The sequence below is a fragment of the Diaphorina citri genome, unplaced genomic scaffold, assembly GCF_000475195.1.
Source record: "Diaphorina citri unplaced genomic scaffold, Diaci psyllid genome assembly version 1.1 scaffold222, whole genome shotgun sequence".
In the NCBI taxonomy this organism is placed as follows: domain Eukaryota; kingdom Metazoa; phylum Arthropoda; class Insecta; order Hemiptera; family Psyllidae; genus Diaphorina; species Diaphorina citri.
Genome location: NW_007377659.1, coordinates 210,171 through 226,388, shown reverse-complemented (window position 1 = coordinate 226,388; position 16,218 = coordinate 210,171). Strand labels below are relative to the sequence as shown.

The 16,218-nt window shown below is 37.3% G+C and overlaps 1 protein-coding gene across 1 annotated transcript in view; it reads left to right on the top strand.

Moving 5' to 3' along the window:
- Positions 1 to 1,565: 1,565 nt before the first annotated feature.
- The window catches only part of LOC103506207 (transmembrane protein 184B-like), a 17,055-nt gene continuing 2,402 nt past the window's right edge, over positions 1,566 to 16,218 (top strand). Inside the window, exons 1-4 of the mRNA XM_017442761.2 lie at positions 1,566 to 1,638; positions 2,017 to 2,186; positions 8,278 to 8,519; positions 9,965 to 10,049. Coding sequence (XP_017298250.1) covers positions 1,580 to 1,638; positions 2,017 to 2,186; positions 8,278 to 8,519; positions 9,965 to 10,049 — 556 coding nt within the window. The 5' untranslated portion in view covers positions 1,566 to 1,579. The remainder of the gene's footprint in view (positions 1,639 to 2,016; positions 2,187 to 8,277; positions 8,520 to 9,964; positions 10,050 to 16,218) is intronic.

Here is a 16,218-nt window from a genome sequence, read left to right as displayed (position 1 = left end):
TTTTGAAAAAAAAAAAAAAAAGAAAATCTTTTCTAAGTCCCGAGCCTGAGCCGCCTACGGCGGCCCCGATTTTTGGTCGCGAAAATTTCCTATCTAAAAATACTCCCCTGTAATGAGGGGATCATTAAAAAGTGTCCAAAGGAATTGAACTTTTTTTTTTGAAAATTTTTCTAAGTCCAAAATCGATCGCCTACGGCGGCCAATTTTCGACCAAAAATTTTCTATCTTAAAATACTCCCCGTGTGATAAGGAATCATATAAAGTATGAAAAAAAATTGATTTTTTTTTTTCGAAGTTCGAAACAACATTGACTTTGGTTGATATCTGGATGGGTGACTGTCCGATTTTTACCAAATTGTTACAGTCGCGTCTTTGGACCATACCGGGATAGCATACCAAATTTCATCGCTTTACGACAAACGGTTCTTGAGATATTTTGTTCACAACCTTTTCAACATTTTCCACGAAATGAGGGTTAAGTAACAATTACTTTGGTTAATATCTGGATGGGTGACTGTCCGATTTTTACCAAATTGTTACAGTCGCGTTCTTGGACCATACCGGGATAGCATACCAAATTTCATCGCTCTACGACAAACCGTTCTTGAGATATTTTGTTCACAACTTTCTACTTTTTCCCATTTAAACCTGTAGTACGAACGTACGTACGTACAGACCATGAGACAAACCGGTCTTGAGATATTTTGTATACAACCTTTTCCCATTTAAACCTGTGGTACATACATACGTACAGACCATGGGACAAAAACTACTTTTTTGTTCTACTTTTTCCCATTTAAACCTGTAGTACGTACGTACGTAACGTACAGACCATGGGCTAAAAACCACTTTTTTGAATCAGGGTCAAAACACGGATATTTCCAACCATTTCCCGATTTTGAAAATTTGGACCGATTGCAATACTTTCATTACTAGTATAGCTCCGCTATACTGTAGTAATAGAAAGTAAAAAAATGGTTTGACATGTAAAAGACAGCACCAAAATTATCTAGGTCAGCATAATTTTGAAGTCCCATACAAAACATATGAAATGGTCACCCTGTCCTGTGAGAGAGGAACAAAATGGCCACTGGTGGGTCATGGCCACTGTCTTGTGTGTGTTAAGGCATTCAATAACTGAACCCATACCACTGTATAACTGAACCAATAATAACAATAATAATATCATAAAATAGACAGGACCCTAGAGAGGCTGCTGTGATAAAGAGTCTGTTTAGTCTCATTCAAGAAACTAGGTAACTCTATCTAATCTTATAGTTACCCACCTAGGTCCAGGTGCAGGTTTCTTCCCAGCTTTCAAATCATCAATGATCTGTTCCATATCCTTAGGCTCCAAATCCTCATAATAATCATCATTAATAGACAGCATGGGTGCATTTACACAAGCACCCAAACACTCCACTTCCGACAGTGTAAACAGACCATCCTCACTTGTCTCTCCAACGTCAATGTTACACTTCTTCTTGATCACTTCCAAAATGGCATCAGAGTTTCTCAGCCAGCATGGTGTGGTTGTGCACAGTTGAAGATGGTATTTGTCTGTCTGGTCAAACCAATCATGGCGTTTGTGATCATCATCCTTCAGTCTATGGGACATTATCATGATGGAGATTGGAGGTGAGTTAGTTAATGCCTTCCTTAGAGGTGTAGTGGACAAAACGGACAGCCTGTGGTATTGCCAATTATTCAATTCATTTACTCATTTCATAAATAAGAGACACAAAAGTTTTTCTCCCAAGTCATTACTATGGCCTCTTAGAAAAACGGTTTATTTTTCCTATACTGAGTGATAATTTTTACCAGCCCTGAATGTTGGGTGCAATAGGGTTGCAAGCCTAGGTACTTATTAATCCGTCATCCTGTAAGTATTTTGTTCTTCAAGAAGTAAAGGCACCTCACCTGGCTAGCAGGAAAGTATAGGTTCAATACATGCCAAGGAACTTTTTTTTAATTAAGTAATACTTAATAATGTTGTTTTATTTCTCCTCTCTCCAGAGTAAATGGTGGATACCTGTACACGACTCTCCTGTACAACGTATCTGTTTCACTGGCCCTGTACGGGCTGTTTCTTTTCTATTTCGCCACCCGAGAGCTCCTGACTCCGTTTGACCCTGTACTGAAGTTCTGTACCATCAAGAGCGTCATTTTCCTCTCCTTCTGGCAAGGTAAAAGATTTGAGTGTACCCTGTAGAAGAAGAAAAAAAAATCGAGAAGAAAGAGACAAAATCGAAGCCAAATAGCCGTCGAACCGTATGGCCAAAAAATAAAATCCTTGGTAGGTACTATGGTCGCCGTTGTGGTCGCGCACTAACTTATGCTTAACACGATTAAAATTCCTTTCTTTTGTACAAGGAGATGAGGGTTGAGAAACAATGATCAAGTACTCTAATTGACTCAGTAAAAATATTAAGAAATTAAATAATTAAATGCGTCTACGATCCTAGACTGGTATTGCTAATCTCTTAAGGGCGTCTTCACTAAGGAAGAACTAGTTCTCAAGTTAAGACTCCTCCTTAAGGGTTTGTTCATTACTACCACACATATTGCACTTATACCATAAGAGGCGTCATCTTAAAGCTTAAGTAGAGCTTAGTTTCTATTTCTAGTTTCTAGTTAAAATAATAGAATTTCTATTTTACAGCTATTAATTTATAGGTTACAACTTACAAACACAAAACTACAGGCGTATTTTTACCAAACAAATAATTTGTAAATAACACAGAAGAAAATTTATTAAGTTCCCAGAGTAAGTCAAGGAGGCTCTTGGGTATTTCATGATATAGGTACACAAAAATTTTGTGAAGAAACTTTAAATTTTCAAATAATTCTTAATTTCAGATAGAGATTTTTTTTTTGTAATTAACCCACAAGGGTTGTGAAGAAGGTCTCTGTTTTACCACAAATAATTAATTCGTGGTTTAATTTGATTTGACTGATTGATTTGATATTATTTACAAATTATCTGCATAATAAAGAAGCGCGTTGTTTCCAACAGCAATCTCATCAGACTGCCTGTCCTCATTAGACAGTAGACAGCTTAGAAAGCACTATTATTCTCTCGCTTAAAACTAATTTACACAAAAGTTACACTTTAAAATCTACCGAGCAAGAAATTCTACAAACAGAAAACCTCCCATAATGATGTAAAATGAAATTTTTGAAATTTCCAAAATAACTTGTAGAACGACGATATAATATGTAATATTTTCATTTTATTTTATTTCATCACACAATGCAAATCCATTATTACACGCGTTCTATGTCCTACTTTTGAGTAAGCAATTAATCAACTCAAAGCTGACAGCCTTGTTTTATTTTCATAAAGATGGGCACGGTTGGCCAGTGGTAACGCGCTTGCTTGCCATGCAAAAGCAACGGGTTCGAATCCTACCATCGATTTAAAAATCAGGCAAGATTTTGGGACAGAAAAATCTGTATTTTTTTTTTTTTTTTTTAAGCCATAAAAGGACTTTTCAGTCTTAGGCTGACCATACACGCATTAGAAAACTAGACTATTGAATTATCTGTAGCGTGTGTGACCAGCCTAAGGCAACAGTAAAAAGGTATTTTAACGAGGGAGTGTTGAAATTTTTATACAAAATACACGGACACAAGTGACACAACATCAAATAGGGTAATATTTTAAACATACCTAATTACGATAAACTAATGGAAAATTAAGTAATAAGTTAAGGGTTTCAGGAACAAAATATCATGTGGAAATCATGGGCATTTGGGATTTTATAAAAAAATTTCTCCATAAATTTCCAACATCACCAGAGAAAGCTGGAATGAACAACGTTACAATGGGTAATATAATTGTATTCTACCATGTGACTTTTAATTCAGTCATCATACGAAATTTCTCTTTGGACTAGTTTGGACAATGACCCCCTACCACACCCGCTGCCAGTCCAAACTAGTCCAAAGAGAAATTTCGTATGATGACTGAATTAAAAGATCGAATACAACTTATCTTTTGGGAATACGAAAGTACACATAAATGCGAAGCAAATGATTTCTCCTCTAACCTAACATTGAGAAATATTAAGCAACAAACGTGCCGGGGCGCGCGCGAACGTCAAGCATTCGAAGCGCCGCCGGCTTAAATTAACATGAAACAGATGAGTTGAAAGTTTTTTCGGCATTTTCATCTACCGTTCGAACTCTAGCATTCCTTCCATTTGAAACATGTACTTCGCTTTATGAATACAAGACAAAAAGACAACACATCTATTTTGAGGTATTTATGGTTTCTGGACTTTGGAAGGGGCTGATATAACCAAATGGGAATAGGCTTGCCACTCACTATCAGGTAGACCTGATGAGCACACACGTCAGGTCTACCTGATAGAGAATGGCTGGCCAAAACAAACAGGATTCAACACCGTACGTTAATTTTCCTGTCAGGTTAGCTCCGCCCCTGAATTTGTTTTCAGAGGGCGTGGCAATAGCTCCACCCCCTACTTAACTTTCATTATTATTATTATTATTATTATTACTATTTTTTTTTTTTTTTTCAAGAAATTAGATTCTGCTGTGAATGTTCAACCTCTGTGGCCAAGTGGGTATCCAGTATCACTCTAGGCTTGCTCACCAAAGGTCCCAGGTGATAGTTTTTTTTTGCTCTGTGCTTGGAGTTGGGGGGTGCACTCAGCCTTGTAAGGACAAGGAAGTAGCTAGTTTTTATCAAGTAGCAACCAGTGATGGCATTACCAGTGTAAAATGATGATATGAGTAGATGAAAATCAATAGTGAATCAGGGACTTGGAGCAACCAGTGATGGCATTACCAGTGTAAAATGATGATATGAGTAGATGAAAATCAATAGTGAATCAGGGACTTGGCAATGGTGTGATACCCAAAAAAAGTTGTGAAGAAGCTCTCTGCTTTACCACAAAGATTCATGATTCAATTATTCTTATAATAAGTCACATGCTTCATTTGTATTTAACCTAACCCTATAATAACACTAATCACTGGTCTAATTGTGAAAACTCCTTCTTGCATTTAACCTAACCCTATAATAACCAGGGTCACTGCTCGTTTGTGACAGTTCCTTTGGTAGCAATATTCCATGGACGTGACTTCTGCACAAGTACCACCTCACCCACAGCTCAGCCTAAAGAGGGCCAAGAAAACCCAGCAGTGCATGATATCCCATCTTCTATCCAGATACCAACCATAGACAGCATAGCTTAACCTCAGTGATCCATGCAGAAAGTTCAAAGTGATTTCACCAGCACTGGCTTATCCTACTTTCAATGATACATATTGTATGGTTAGAGTGTATTCACCTGCGTGTGCAGACAGGGTAACAAGACTTTTAAAGTAGGACTCACAGAAATTAGAGCATGACACATAAACCACCAATACAAATATCAGCTAGAACACTATCCAACTAACAAAAAAAGTACTTACCACCAGTGAATTAGATGGTTAAATGAGTGAAAATCGCTTTCATATGGTAGCATTTGAAACTTTGGCTGAACTTTTCCCAAGGTATTTTTTTGATGACATGAAAGTTTTCTCAAAGCTTTGTGCTCGAGAGAAAGACACGGAACCAACCACGATGACTACAAATAGATTAAGGATAAAATGGAATTACATTATTTCAAACAGTGTTTTATTAATCTGAATTAATTTTAAAAAGCTTTCAATATTTTATCACGGAAAGATTTCTGCGCCTTTCAACTTTTTTGATTTTTTAGAAATTTATCTTTTTTTTTATTTTATCAGCTTTTCTTCTTTGTTTTCATCTTTATCGCGTTTTCTTTGTTTTGCTCTGAATTTTTATAACAAAATGGCTGCCATTCAAATTTTTGAATTTAGTCCGGTACGAAAAAGTTCCTCAACCGTCCATCGTTAGTCCAAGGCTTTTTTATTTTTTCCCGAATTTAATTGAAATCCGAAAACCCGTTTTGGATGAATCGGAATAAACAAAAAAATCCCATAAGCTCATCAGAACGTCGAAATTTCGCTTTGGCCGGGCTATTCGAATCTACATTTTACCAACATCAATGGCTACCGTAGGATGCTAGGCTACCGTAGTTCAAAACTTGTTATGTAAACAAGACGATAATCAGCTGATTGTGTTTTTTGACTTTTGATTAGCAAATTTTTAAAAAATTGGATTTTCTGATAAAAAAAAGAAATGAGTTATCAATAGATAAAAGCTCAAGAAAAGTATATTAGATTGCCGTTTTAAATCTCATTATCTCATTCATTTCCAGATAACAGAAACCATGTTGTCCAATTTGGCTAAACTTGCTTCGAATGTGGTAAGTGTTCTGTCTTTCATCATGCTAGTCTTGCTCAAATGTCAACTTAAAGAGTTGCTACTCACAAAGGATGAAAGTTTTTGTCATAACATTTGAACCACAAAGTATTGAAAATAAGCTCTGCCACACAAATTATGATCACTGAAAAGGCCGGGCTGTGCAGACCAAGTCCCTGGTAGACCTGTTGTCTCTCAATAGTGCTACAAGGTTGCATTGTTTTATTGCTCCTACCCACGTTGTACAGGAGAGTCGTGTACAGGTATCCACCATTTACTCTGGAGAGAGGAGAAATAAAACAACATTATTAAGTATTACTTAATTGAAAAAAAGTTCCTTGGCATGTATTGAACCTATACTTTCCTGCTAGCCAGGTGAGGTGCCTTGACTTCTTGAAGAACAAAATACTTACAGGATGACGGATTAATAAGTACCTAGGCTTGCAACCCTATTACACCCAACATTCAGGGCTGGTAAAAATTATCACTCAGTATAGGAAAAATAAACCGTTTTTCTAAGAGGCCATGGTAATGACTTGGGAGAAAAACTTTTGTGTCTCTTATTTATGAAATGAGTAAATGAATTGAATACTTGGCAATACCACAGGCTGTCCGTTTTGTCCACTACAGCTCCAGGGAAGGCATTAGCTAACTCACCTCCAATCTCCATCATGATAATGTCCCATAGACTGAAGGATGATGATCACAAACGCCATGATTGGTTTGACCAGACAGAACTGCAGAGTGGCTTGCTTGCAGAAGCGGAGAAATCCGATTGTGTAGGTCTTACCACGAAGACAGCAAGTGCCATACAGACAGCTTGATCTGGGGAGCAAAAAACACATGTCAGCCTAGCTTGGACGGTAGAGGGCTTTCCTTCTGAGCACTAGGTCGTCACAGGTTTGATTCCCTCCAGGGGCAAATTTTCCCCTAAATAGACAGGGTTCATTCTCGTATGATCACACGGCTGCCTTTCTCTTAGCCTGTTCTTCTTCTCTCTTCGAAAACACCCATCACTAAAATCCTTGGTAGGTACATATGGGACTTGGTCTGCACAGCCCGGCCTTTTCAGTGATCATAATTTGTGTGGCAGAGCTTATTTTCAATACTTTGTGGTTCAAATGTTATGACAAAAACTTTCATCCTTTGTGAGTAGCAACTCTTTAAGTTGACATTTGAGCAAGACTAGCATGATGAAAGACAGAACACTTACCACATTCGAAGCAAGTTTAGCCAAATTGGACAACATGGTTTCTGTTATCTGGAAATGAATGAGATAATGAGATTTAAAACGGCAATCTAATATACTTTTCTTGAGCTTTTGTCTATTGATAACTCATTTTATTTTTTTATCACAAAATCCAAATTTTTTAAAAATTTGCTAATCAAAAGTCAAAAAACACAATCAGCTGATTATCGTCTTGTTTACATAACAAGTTTTTAACTACGGTAGCCAGTTGAAATTGAAAATCTAGCTTATCTAGCATCCTACGGTAGCCATTGATGTTGGTAAAATGTAGAATAGCCCGGCCAAAGCGAAATTTCGACGTTCTGATGAGCTTAAGCTTGGGGAATTTTTTTGTTTATTCCGATTCATCCAAAACGGGTTTTCCGATTTTAATTAAATTCGGAAAAAAATAAAAAAGCCTTGAACTAACGATGGACCGTTGAGGAACTTTTTCGTACCGGACTAAATTCAAAAATTTGAATGACGAACCGTATTTTATTTGAAAGAATAAGAAATAAAGGATTTTAAAGGTAGAAAGACTACCATCATGTCACGTGAAGTCATGGAGAGTCAGAAAGATGTAGTTCAAAGTTTTCCCATAGTATTGTAGGTAATATCGTTCAGGACAGCCATACTATCATCACGTTACGTCACGGCATGGATGGTAGTGTGTTTCAACCTTAAAGTAATAGCGCAGAATAGCTGCCGGAACCGAACGTATAACCCATTTCGACCCTTTTTTTTTCCTCAGGCGTTCTCCTGGCCGTCCTCGAGAAGGTGATGATCATCGAGCCGCTGATAGACGCCACGGGGCGGCCCACATCCGCCGGCACCGTGTCCGCCGGCTACCAGAACCTCCTCATCTGTATCGAGATGTTCTTCGCGTCCTGGGCCCTCCGCGCGGCCTTCCCCTGGGGTGTGTACGCGTCCGGGCACGTGACCGACGCCGCCGGCCGCTCAGTCACCATGCAGAGCATCTCGTCCAGCTTGAAGGTGAGAGGGTTAGGTAGCATGCAAAAAAAAAAGTTTCACAATATATTATATTATTTTTCCCGTGTCCAGTTTTATTGACAAATTACCATGAAGTGCACAAAAACAATGAACATGAAACAATATAATAAATCTAAATAAATGAACATGAAAGTAACAATAAGTAATCTTAGATTCTTAATATTTAAATGAGAAATTAAGGATGATTTTTAAAGAAATACAAAGATTAGAAACAGTGGACACTAAAACTGCTCAAAGGCTTCACAATTTTAATCTTGGACTTTTTTCACGCAATGAAGTACCTTGTGGTATATTTACACCTTGTAAAATGTGTGCTGTGGGATTGTTTTTTTTTTTCCTGTACAACGTATCTGTTTCACTGGCCCTGTACGGGCTGTTTCTTTTCTATTTCGCCACCCGAGAGCTCCTGACTCCGTTTGACCCAGTACTCAAGTTCTGTACCATCAAGAGCGTCATTTTCCTCTCCTTCTGGCAAGGTAAAAGATTTGAGTGTACCCTGTAGAAGAAGGAAAAAAAATCGAGAAGAAAGAGACAAAATCGAAGCCAAATAGCCGTCGAACCGTACTTTATTTGAAAGAATAAGAAATAAAGGATTTTAAAGGTAGAAAGACTACCATCATGTCACGTGAAGTCATGGAGAGTCAGAAAGATTTAGTTCAAAGTTTTCCCATAATATTGTAGGTAATATCGTTCAGGACAGCCATACTATCATCACATTACGTCACGACATGGATGGTAGTGTGTTTCAATCTTAAAGTAATAGCGCAAATTGGAGCCTGAATAGCTGCCGGAACCGAACGTATAACCCATTTCGACCTTTTTTTTTTCCTCAGGCGTTCTCCTGGCCGTCCTCGAGAAGGTGATGATCATCGAGCCGCTGATAGACGCCACGGGGCGGCCCACATCCGCCGGCACCGTGTCCGCCGGCTACCAGAACCTCCTCATCTGTATCGAGATGTTCTTCGCGTCCTGGGCCCTCCGCGCGGCCTTCCCCTGGGGTGTGTACGCGTCCGGGCACGTGACCGACGCCGCCGGCCGCTCAGTCACCATGCAGAGCATCTCGTCCAGCTTGAAGGTGAGAGGGTTAGGTAGCATGCAAAAAAAAAAGTTTCACAATATATTATATTATTTTTCCCGTGTCCAGTTTTATTGACAAATTACCATGAAGTGCACAAAAACAATGAACATGAAACAATATAATAAATCTAAATAAATGAACATGAAAGTAACAATAAGTAATCTTAGATTCTTAATATTTAAATGAGAAATTAAGGATGATTTTTAAAGAAATACAAAGATTAGAAACAGTGGACACTAAAACTGCTCAAAGCCTTCACAATTTTAATCTTGGACTTTTTTCAAGCAATGAAGTACCTTGTGGTATATTTACACCTTGTAAAATGTGTGCTGTGGGATTGTTTTTCCAGGAAACCATGAACCCCAAGGACATTATGACGGACGCTATTCACAATTTCCATCCCCAATATCAACAATACACCCAGTATAGCTCAGGTAAGAAGTTTTGATTTTGTTGACATCCTGTATGCCTTTTTATATTTTATTTATGTCAGTTTTTTTTTATTATTATTTTTATTTATTTTATTATTTTTATTTTTTTATTTTAAAGAAAACAATCAGTGTTAAGCAGGGTGCACATTTATGTTGGAAATGTCGGACAATAAAGTTCAACGACAATATTTCCTTAACGTGGACGTGTTGAGGCCCGTTCCCACCTGTCGTGAGTTTCATTAATTTTTTTCCCCCGAATGTCCTTGCAGGCAATGTAATTTAAATGAGATTCTTCCCACCATATACGACACGATTTTTCCCCCGAACGACACAAAATGTCCTTGTAGGCAATATAATTTAAATAAGAGTGTTCCCAATACGCAAGACACGATTTTTTTTCGGAACGACACAAAATGTCCTTTTAGGCAATGTAATCTAAACGAGAGTGTTCCCACTACGCACGACACGATTTTTTTTCTGGACGACAAGAGGAAACTCGTACAACATTATTGTCCGAAATTTCCAACATAGGAGTGGACCTCCCTGCTTTATAGGGAAAGCGATTTTCACTCATTTAACCATCTAATTCACTGGTGGTAAGTACTTTTTTTGTTAGTTGGATAGTGTTCTAGCTGATATTTGTTTTGGTGGTTTATGTGTCATGCTCTAATTTCTGTGAGTCCTACTTTAAAAGTCTTGTTACCCTGTCTGCACACACAGGTGAATACACTCTAACCATACAATATGTATCATTGAAAGTAGGATAAGCCAGTGGTGAAATCACTTTGAACTTTCTGCATGGATCACTGAGGTTAAGCTATGCTGTCTATGGTTGGTATCTGGATAGATGATGGGATATCATGCACTGCTGGGTTTTCTTGGCCCTATTTAGGCTGAGCTGTGGGTGAGGTTAATGTGAGAAGACTGTGAAGGCACATAGCTTGATGATGAAAAGGAATGGAGGGTGAAACTCCTGTCACTAAAAACCTTAGCAGCAGTACAGAGAATACAGAGATGTGATTTTTTTTAGGTACAGGTCTTGATAATCATGGTAATTATGCAGAAGTCACGCCTGTGGAAAAGGAAAGCTCTTTTTTGTATTTAACCTAACCCTATAATAACACTAATCACTGCTCTAATTGTGAAAACTTCTTGCGTTTAACCTAACCCTTTAATAACACTGGTCACTGCTCGTTTGTACAATTTTTTTTGTAGCAATATTCCACGGACGTGACTTCTGCACAAGTACCTTGATAAGGATTGAATATTCATAATTTTATCCTTTTTTGTTCCATTATAGACTGCTTTTATTTTATTATTATTTTATTATTTTTATTTATTATTATTTTTTTTTTATTTTAAAGAAAACAATCAGTGTTAAGCAGGGTGCACATTTATGTTGGAAATGTCGGACAATAAAGCTCAACGACAATATTTCCTTAACGTGGACGTGTTAAGGCCCGTTCCCACCTGTCGTGAGTTTCATTAATTTTTTTCCCCCGAATGTCCTTGTAGGCAATGTAATTTAAATGAGATTCTTCCCACTACATACGACACGATTTTTTCCCCGAACGACACAAAATGTCTTTGTAGGCAATGTAATTTAAATGAGAGTGTTCCCACTACACACGACACGATTTTTTCCCCGAACGACACACAATGTCCTTGTAGGCAATGTAATTTAAATGAGAGTGTTCCAACTACACACGACACGATTTTTTCCCCGAACGACACAAAATGTCCTTGTAGGCAATGTAATTTAAATGAGAGTGTTCCCACTACACACGACACGATTTTTCCCCCGAACAACACAAAATGTCCTTGTAGGCAATGTAATTTAAGTGAGATTCTTCCCACTACGCAAGACACGATTTTTTTTCCGAACGATACAAAATGTCCTTTTAGGCAATGTAATCTAAACGAGAGTGTTCTCACTACGCACGACACGATTTTTTTCCGAACGACAAGAGGAATCATGGTCCGAAATTTCCAACATGAGAGTGGACCTCCCTGCTTTATAGTTTTTTTTTTTTGCATGGTTCTAGAGATTGGCTTTTGAGCTGTAACATTTCGCCTTTCGCCCTTTGGCTGTTTTTGTGTGCTTAGTTATGCTGCCCCCTAGTTTTCTCTTGTAAGGACGTTCCCCTTACTTTTTCCTCCAGTGATATTTACTTTCCATTTCGTTCTTGGATTTTGTTTTTGGATGCCTTTAGTTTATTTTTTAGCTAAATCCCCTTTAGGGGCGAACTATTCATTTTTTATTATTATTATTATTATTATTTTTGATCCCTTTATTTAGTTTAGTTTTCCTCGTTTTTTTGATTCCTTTAGTTTAGTTTATTCTTTCTTCTTTGTTTCAGACGTTGGTTCCTCTCAGCCTTATGAAAAACTTTAGTTTTACAATTTTCCCCTTTTAAATTAAAATGAAAATAGTTTTAAGTTCACCGAAAAAAGCGATCAATTTGAAATTAGGATATGTCGATTTTGTACTTGATCGTAATCCTTCTCTACTAAATGGTTGTATTTTGACATTTTGCCTCGTGAAAACGACATAAGTTTGTCTTTGTAAATACCTCTAAAGCTGTGTCCAAACATAGTCGACCGGCCGTCGATCGACAAGGTAAATCTATGTTGTCGAGGCAGTGTGGACGTGTCTGTCGACATCGATGGCCGGTCGACTATGTGTAGACACACCTTAAGAAATCTTTACGATCAATTTGAAATTAGGATATGTCGATTTTGTACTTGATCGTAATCCTTCTCTACTAAATGGTTGTATTTTGACATTTTGCCTCGTAAAAACGACATAAGTTTGTCTGTGTAAATACCTCTAAAGGTGTCCAAACATAGTCGACCGGCCGTCGATCGACGAGGTAAATCTATGTTGTCGAGGCAGTGTGGACATGTCTGTCGACATCAATGGCCGGTCGACTATGTGTGGACACACCTTAAGAAATCTTTCTTTTAGTGTCTCTCTATGTTGTGTTGGTAGGAATTTTAATTTTGAAATTATGAACGCCGAATCTCAAAGGTCTTGCATGTGATAAGTGAGTTTTTTTTTTTTTTAAATCGATGGTAGGATTCGAACCCGTTGCTTTTGTATGGCAAGCAAGCGCGTTACCACTGGCCAACCGTGCCCATCTTTATGAAAATAAAACAAGGCTGTCAACTTTGAGTTGATTAATTGCTTACTCAAAAGTAGGACATAGAACGCGTGTAATAATGGATTTGCATTTTGTGATGAAATAAAATAAAATGAAAATATTACATATATCGTCGTTCTACAAGTTATTTTGGAAATTTCAAAAATTTCATTTTACATCATTATGGGAGATCTTCTGTTTGTAGAATTTCTTGCTCGGTAGATTTTAAAGTGTAACTTTTGTGTAAATTAGTTTTAAGCGAGAGAATAATAGTGCTTTCTAAGCTGTCTACTGTCTAATGAGGACAGGCAGTCTGATGAGATTGCTGTTGGAAACAACGCGCTTCTTTATTATGCAGATAATTTATAAATAATATCAAATCAATCAATCAGTCAAATCAAATTAAACCATGAATTATTTGTGGTAATGGTAAAACAGAGACCTTCTTTACAACCTTTGTGGGTTAATTAAAAAAAAAAAAAATAATAAAAAAATAAAATAAAATAATAAACAATCTCTAAAGATCTGAAATTACGAATTATTTGAATTTTTGAAAGCTTCTTCACACAATTTTTGTGTACCTATATCATGAAATACCCAAGAGCCTCCTTGACTTTACTCTGGGAACTTTATAAATTTTCTTCTGTGTTATTTACAAATTATTTGTTTGGTAAAAATACGCCTGTAGTTTTGTGTTTGTAAGTTGTAACCTATAAATTATTAGCTGTAAAATAGAAATTCTATTATTTTAACTAGAAATAGAAACTAAATTCTACTTAAGCTTTAAGATGACGCCTCTTATGGTATAAGTGCAATATGTGTGGTAGTAATGAACAAACCCTTAAGGGAGAGTCTTAACTTGAGAACTAGTTCTTCCTTAGTGAAGACTCGCTCTTGAGGGATTAGTAATACCAGTCTAGGATCGTAGACGTATTTAATTATTTAATTTCTTAATATTTTTACTGAGTAAATTAGAGTACTTGATCATTGTTTCTCAACCCTCATCTCCTTGTACAAAAGAAAGGAACTTTAATCGTGTTAAGCATAAGTTAGTGCGCGACCACAACGGCAACCATAGACCAGTGGTTCTCAAACTTTTTTGGGCCGCGGAGCACCAAGCAACTGCTGTAAATTCTACGGAGCACCCCCCCAACCCTTTAGGAATTTTTAAAAATAATTCGGAATGATTCGGAAATGTTCATTAGCGTACGGTCCGTACGGCTTGTTCCAATACTTCCCATTTGACTAAACATAATCGTGCGATTTTTTTTTTTAATACGGTAAGAAAAAATGAAACTATGCGGAGTACCTGGAAGCTCTTCGCGGAGCACCTAAAAGCTCTTCGCGGAGCACCAGTGCTCCACGGAGCACAGTTTGAGAACCACTGCCATAGACCATTGACCCTCGCTGAGACCATCGCAGGAAAAATACTCAGCTTAATTTCTTGATTTTCTTGGAGAGTCGGAGCTATGGTCAAGGCTCTGTTGAAGAAGCTTCTATTAAATCTATTCATTAGCATGATTTGCATTGATTTGTTTATTCTCTTGGATCGGTACTAAGACCTAAGTACTAAGCGAGGGTCGATTATCGGTTCTCCTTTGTGGACGCCTACTAAATAACTGTCACAAATGGCGTTCCCCGATTAATTCACCTCGCTTTCTTTTTACTTGTACTCGAACCACCAACCTCCAAATTGGAAGTCCACCGCGCTAATCACGATCTTTCTTTTTCTCTTTTTTCCGAATCAATCAAAAGGTCCGTCCATTAGATCGGGTTTTCCTGCCCAGTTAATGAATCATTCAAGATTCTTTCCAGCACCCCGTTAGTATGGCCGTTAGTCTATTAGCTATCTTTTTTAGAAAGAGTCCGACTTCCTCGTCTCTTTATTATTTTTTTATTATTATTATTATTAATTTTATTATTATTATTATGTACTTATTATTGTTTGGTGAGTTTTACTTACTTGGTGAAATGGTACGTTCCGCCTTTGACCATTCGTCATTCCCCCTAGTTTTTTTGATTTATAATTTGGCCCCATCTAAAAAAAAAATATAAAGAGTCCGTCTAAGAGTCCTAATAGTGCAGACACTCACCCCCCCGAAAGCCGGTGTAAAACCCCCCGATGCCATATCTTAGATCCTGACCTTAAGCAGGGATTCCATTAGGTACGCTATACTGTGTTTAGGCCATTACCGCTTTTTCTTGTGCAGTTTGTCAAAGCAGTAAATTCTTTGCTATGCGCATACTGTCATGTTAAAACTCTCTAATATTTCGAAAAAATCTTCCAATTATAAGATATAAGTTCATCCTTCCGCTTAGTACACTCGCATCGCAGGTCATACCGCACATACAGCCCGGCGTATGTGAGTTCTTTAGGTGAGTTTTATGGGAATTTATAACTGGAATATTTATTAAGAATAAGAATAATCTAACTATAAACTATCTTTTAATTCCAGGCGAGATGTGAACCTCAATCCCTGGTGCGATGCGGTTACCTTCGCTTCTTGGTGTCTTTTTCAAGTTTGTTACAAGACATTTTGATTTAAAGGGTGCCTTTTCGCTGTCAGCCCTAAACTTGGGCTTTTTTCGAGAGGGCTTTCGTTTATAAAAAAAAAAAAAAAAAAAAAAAAAAAAAATTTGAAAATTGAACGATCTACTTGTCCCCCGCAATTTTATACAGCCTGTGACCGGTTTGTAAGAGGATCCCGTTACGAGCCTCTGGCGAACACCTTGCCCGGGGTTCACATGGAGGACGAAATGTTATGTTTGTTTTTAGATGTTTTATTTAGTTTGTTTTGCTATACGTCCTGTCCACATCCTTATTAGATAATAGAAGATCAAATTAAAATATATTTTTTATTAGTATAACAGTATTTTATTTATCCCATCTATTATAATATTTATTTAATTTCAACATGTGAAACACTATACTTGGTTGTCTAAGATGTTTCTCTCTTTCTATGTATTTAGTATTGTTTTTTAACTCTTTTTTTTTAGTCGAAGTGGATTTTTTTTTTTTTTTTTTTTTT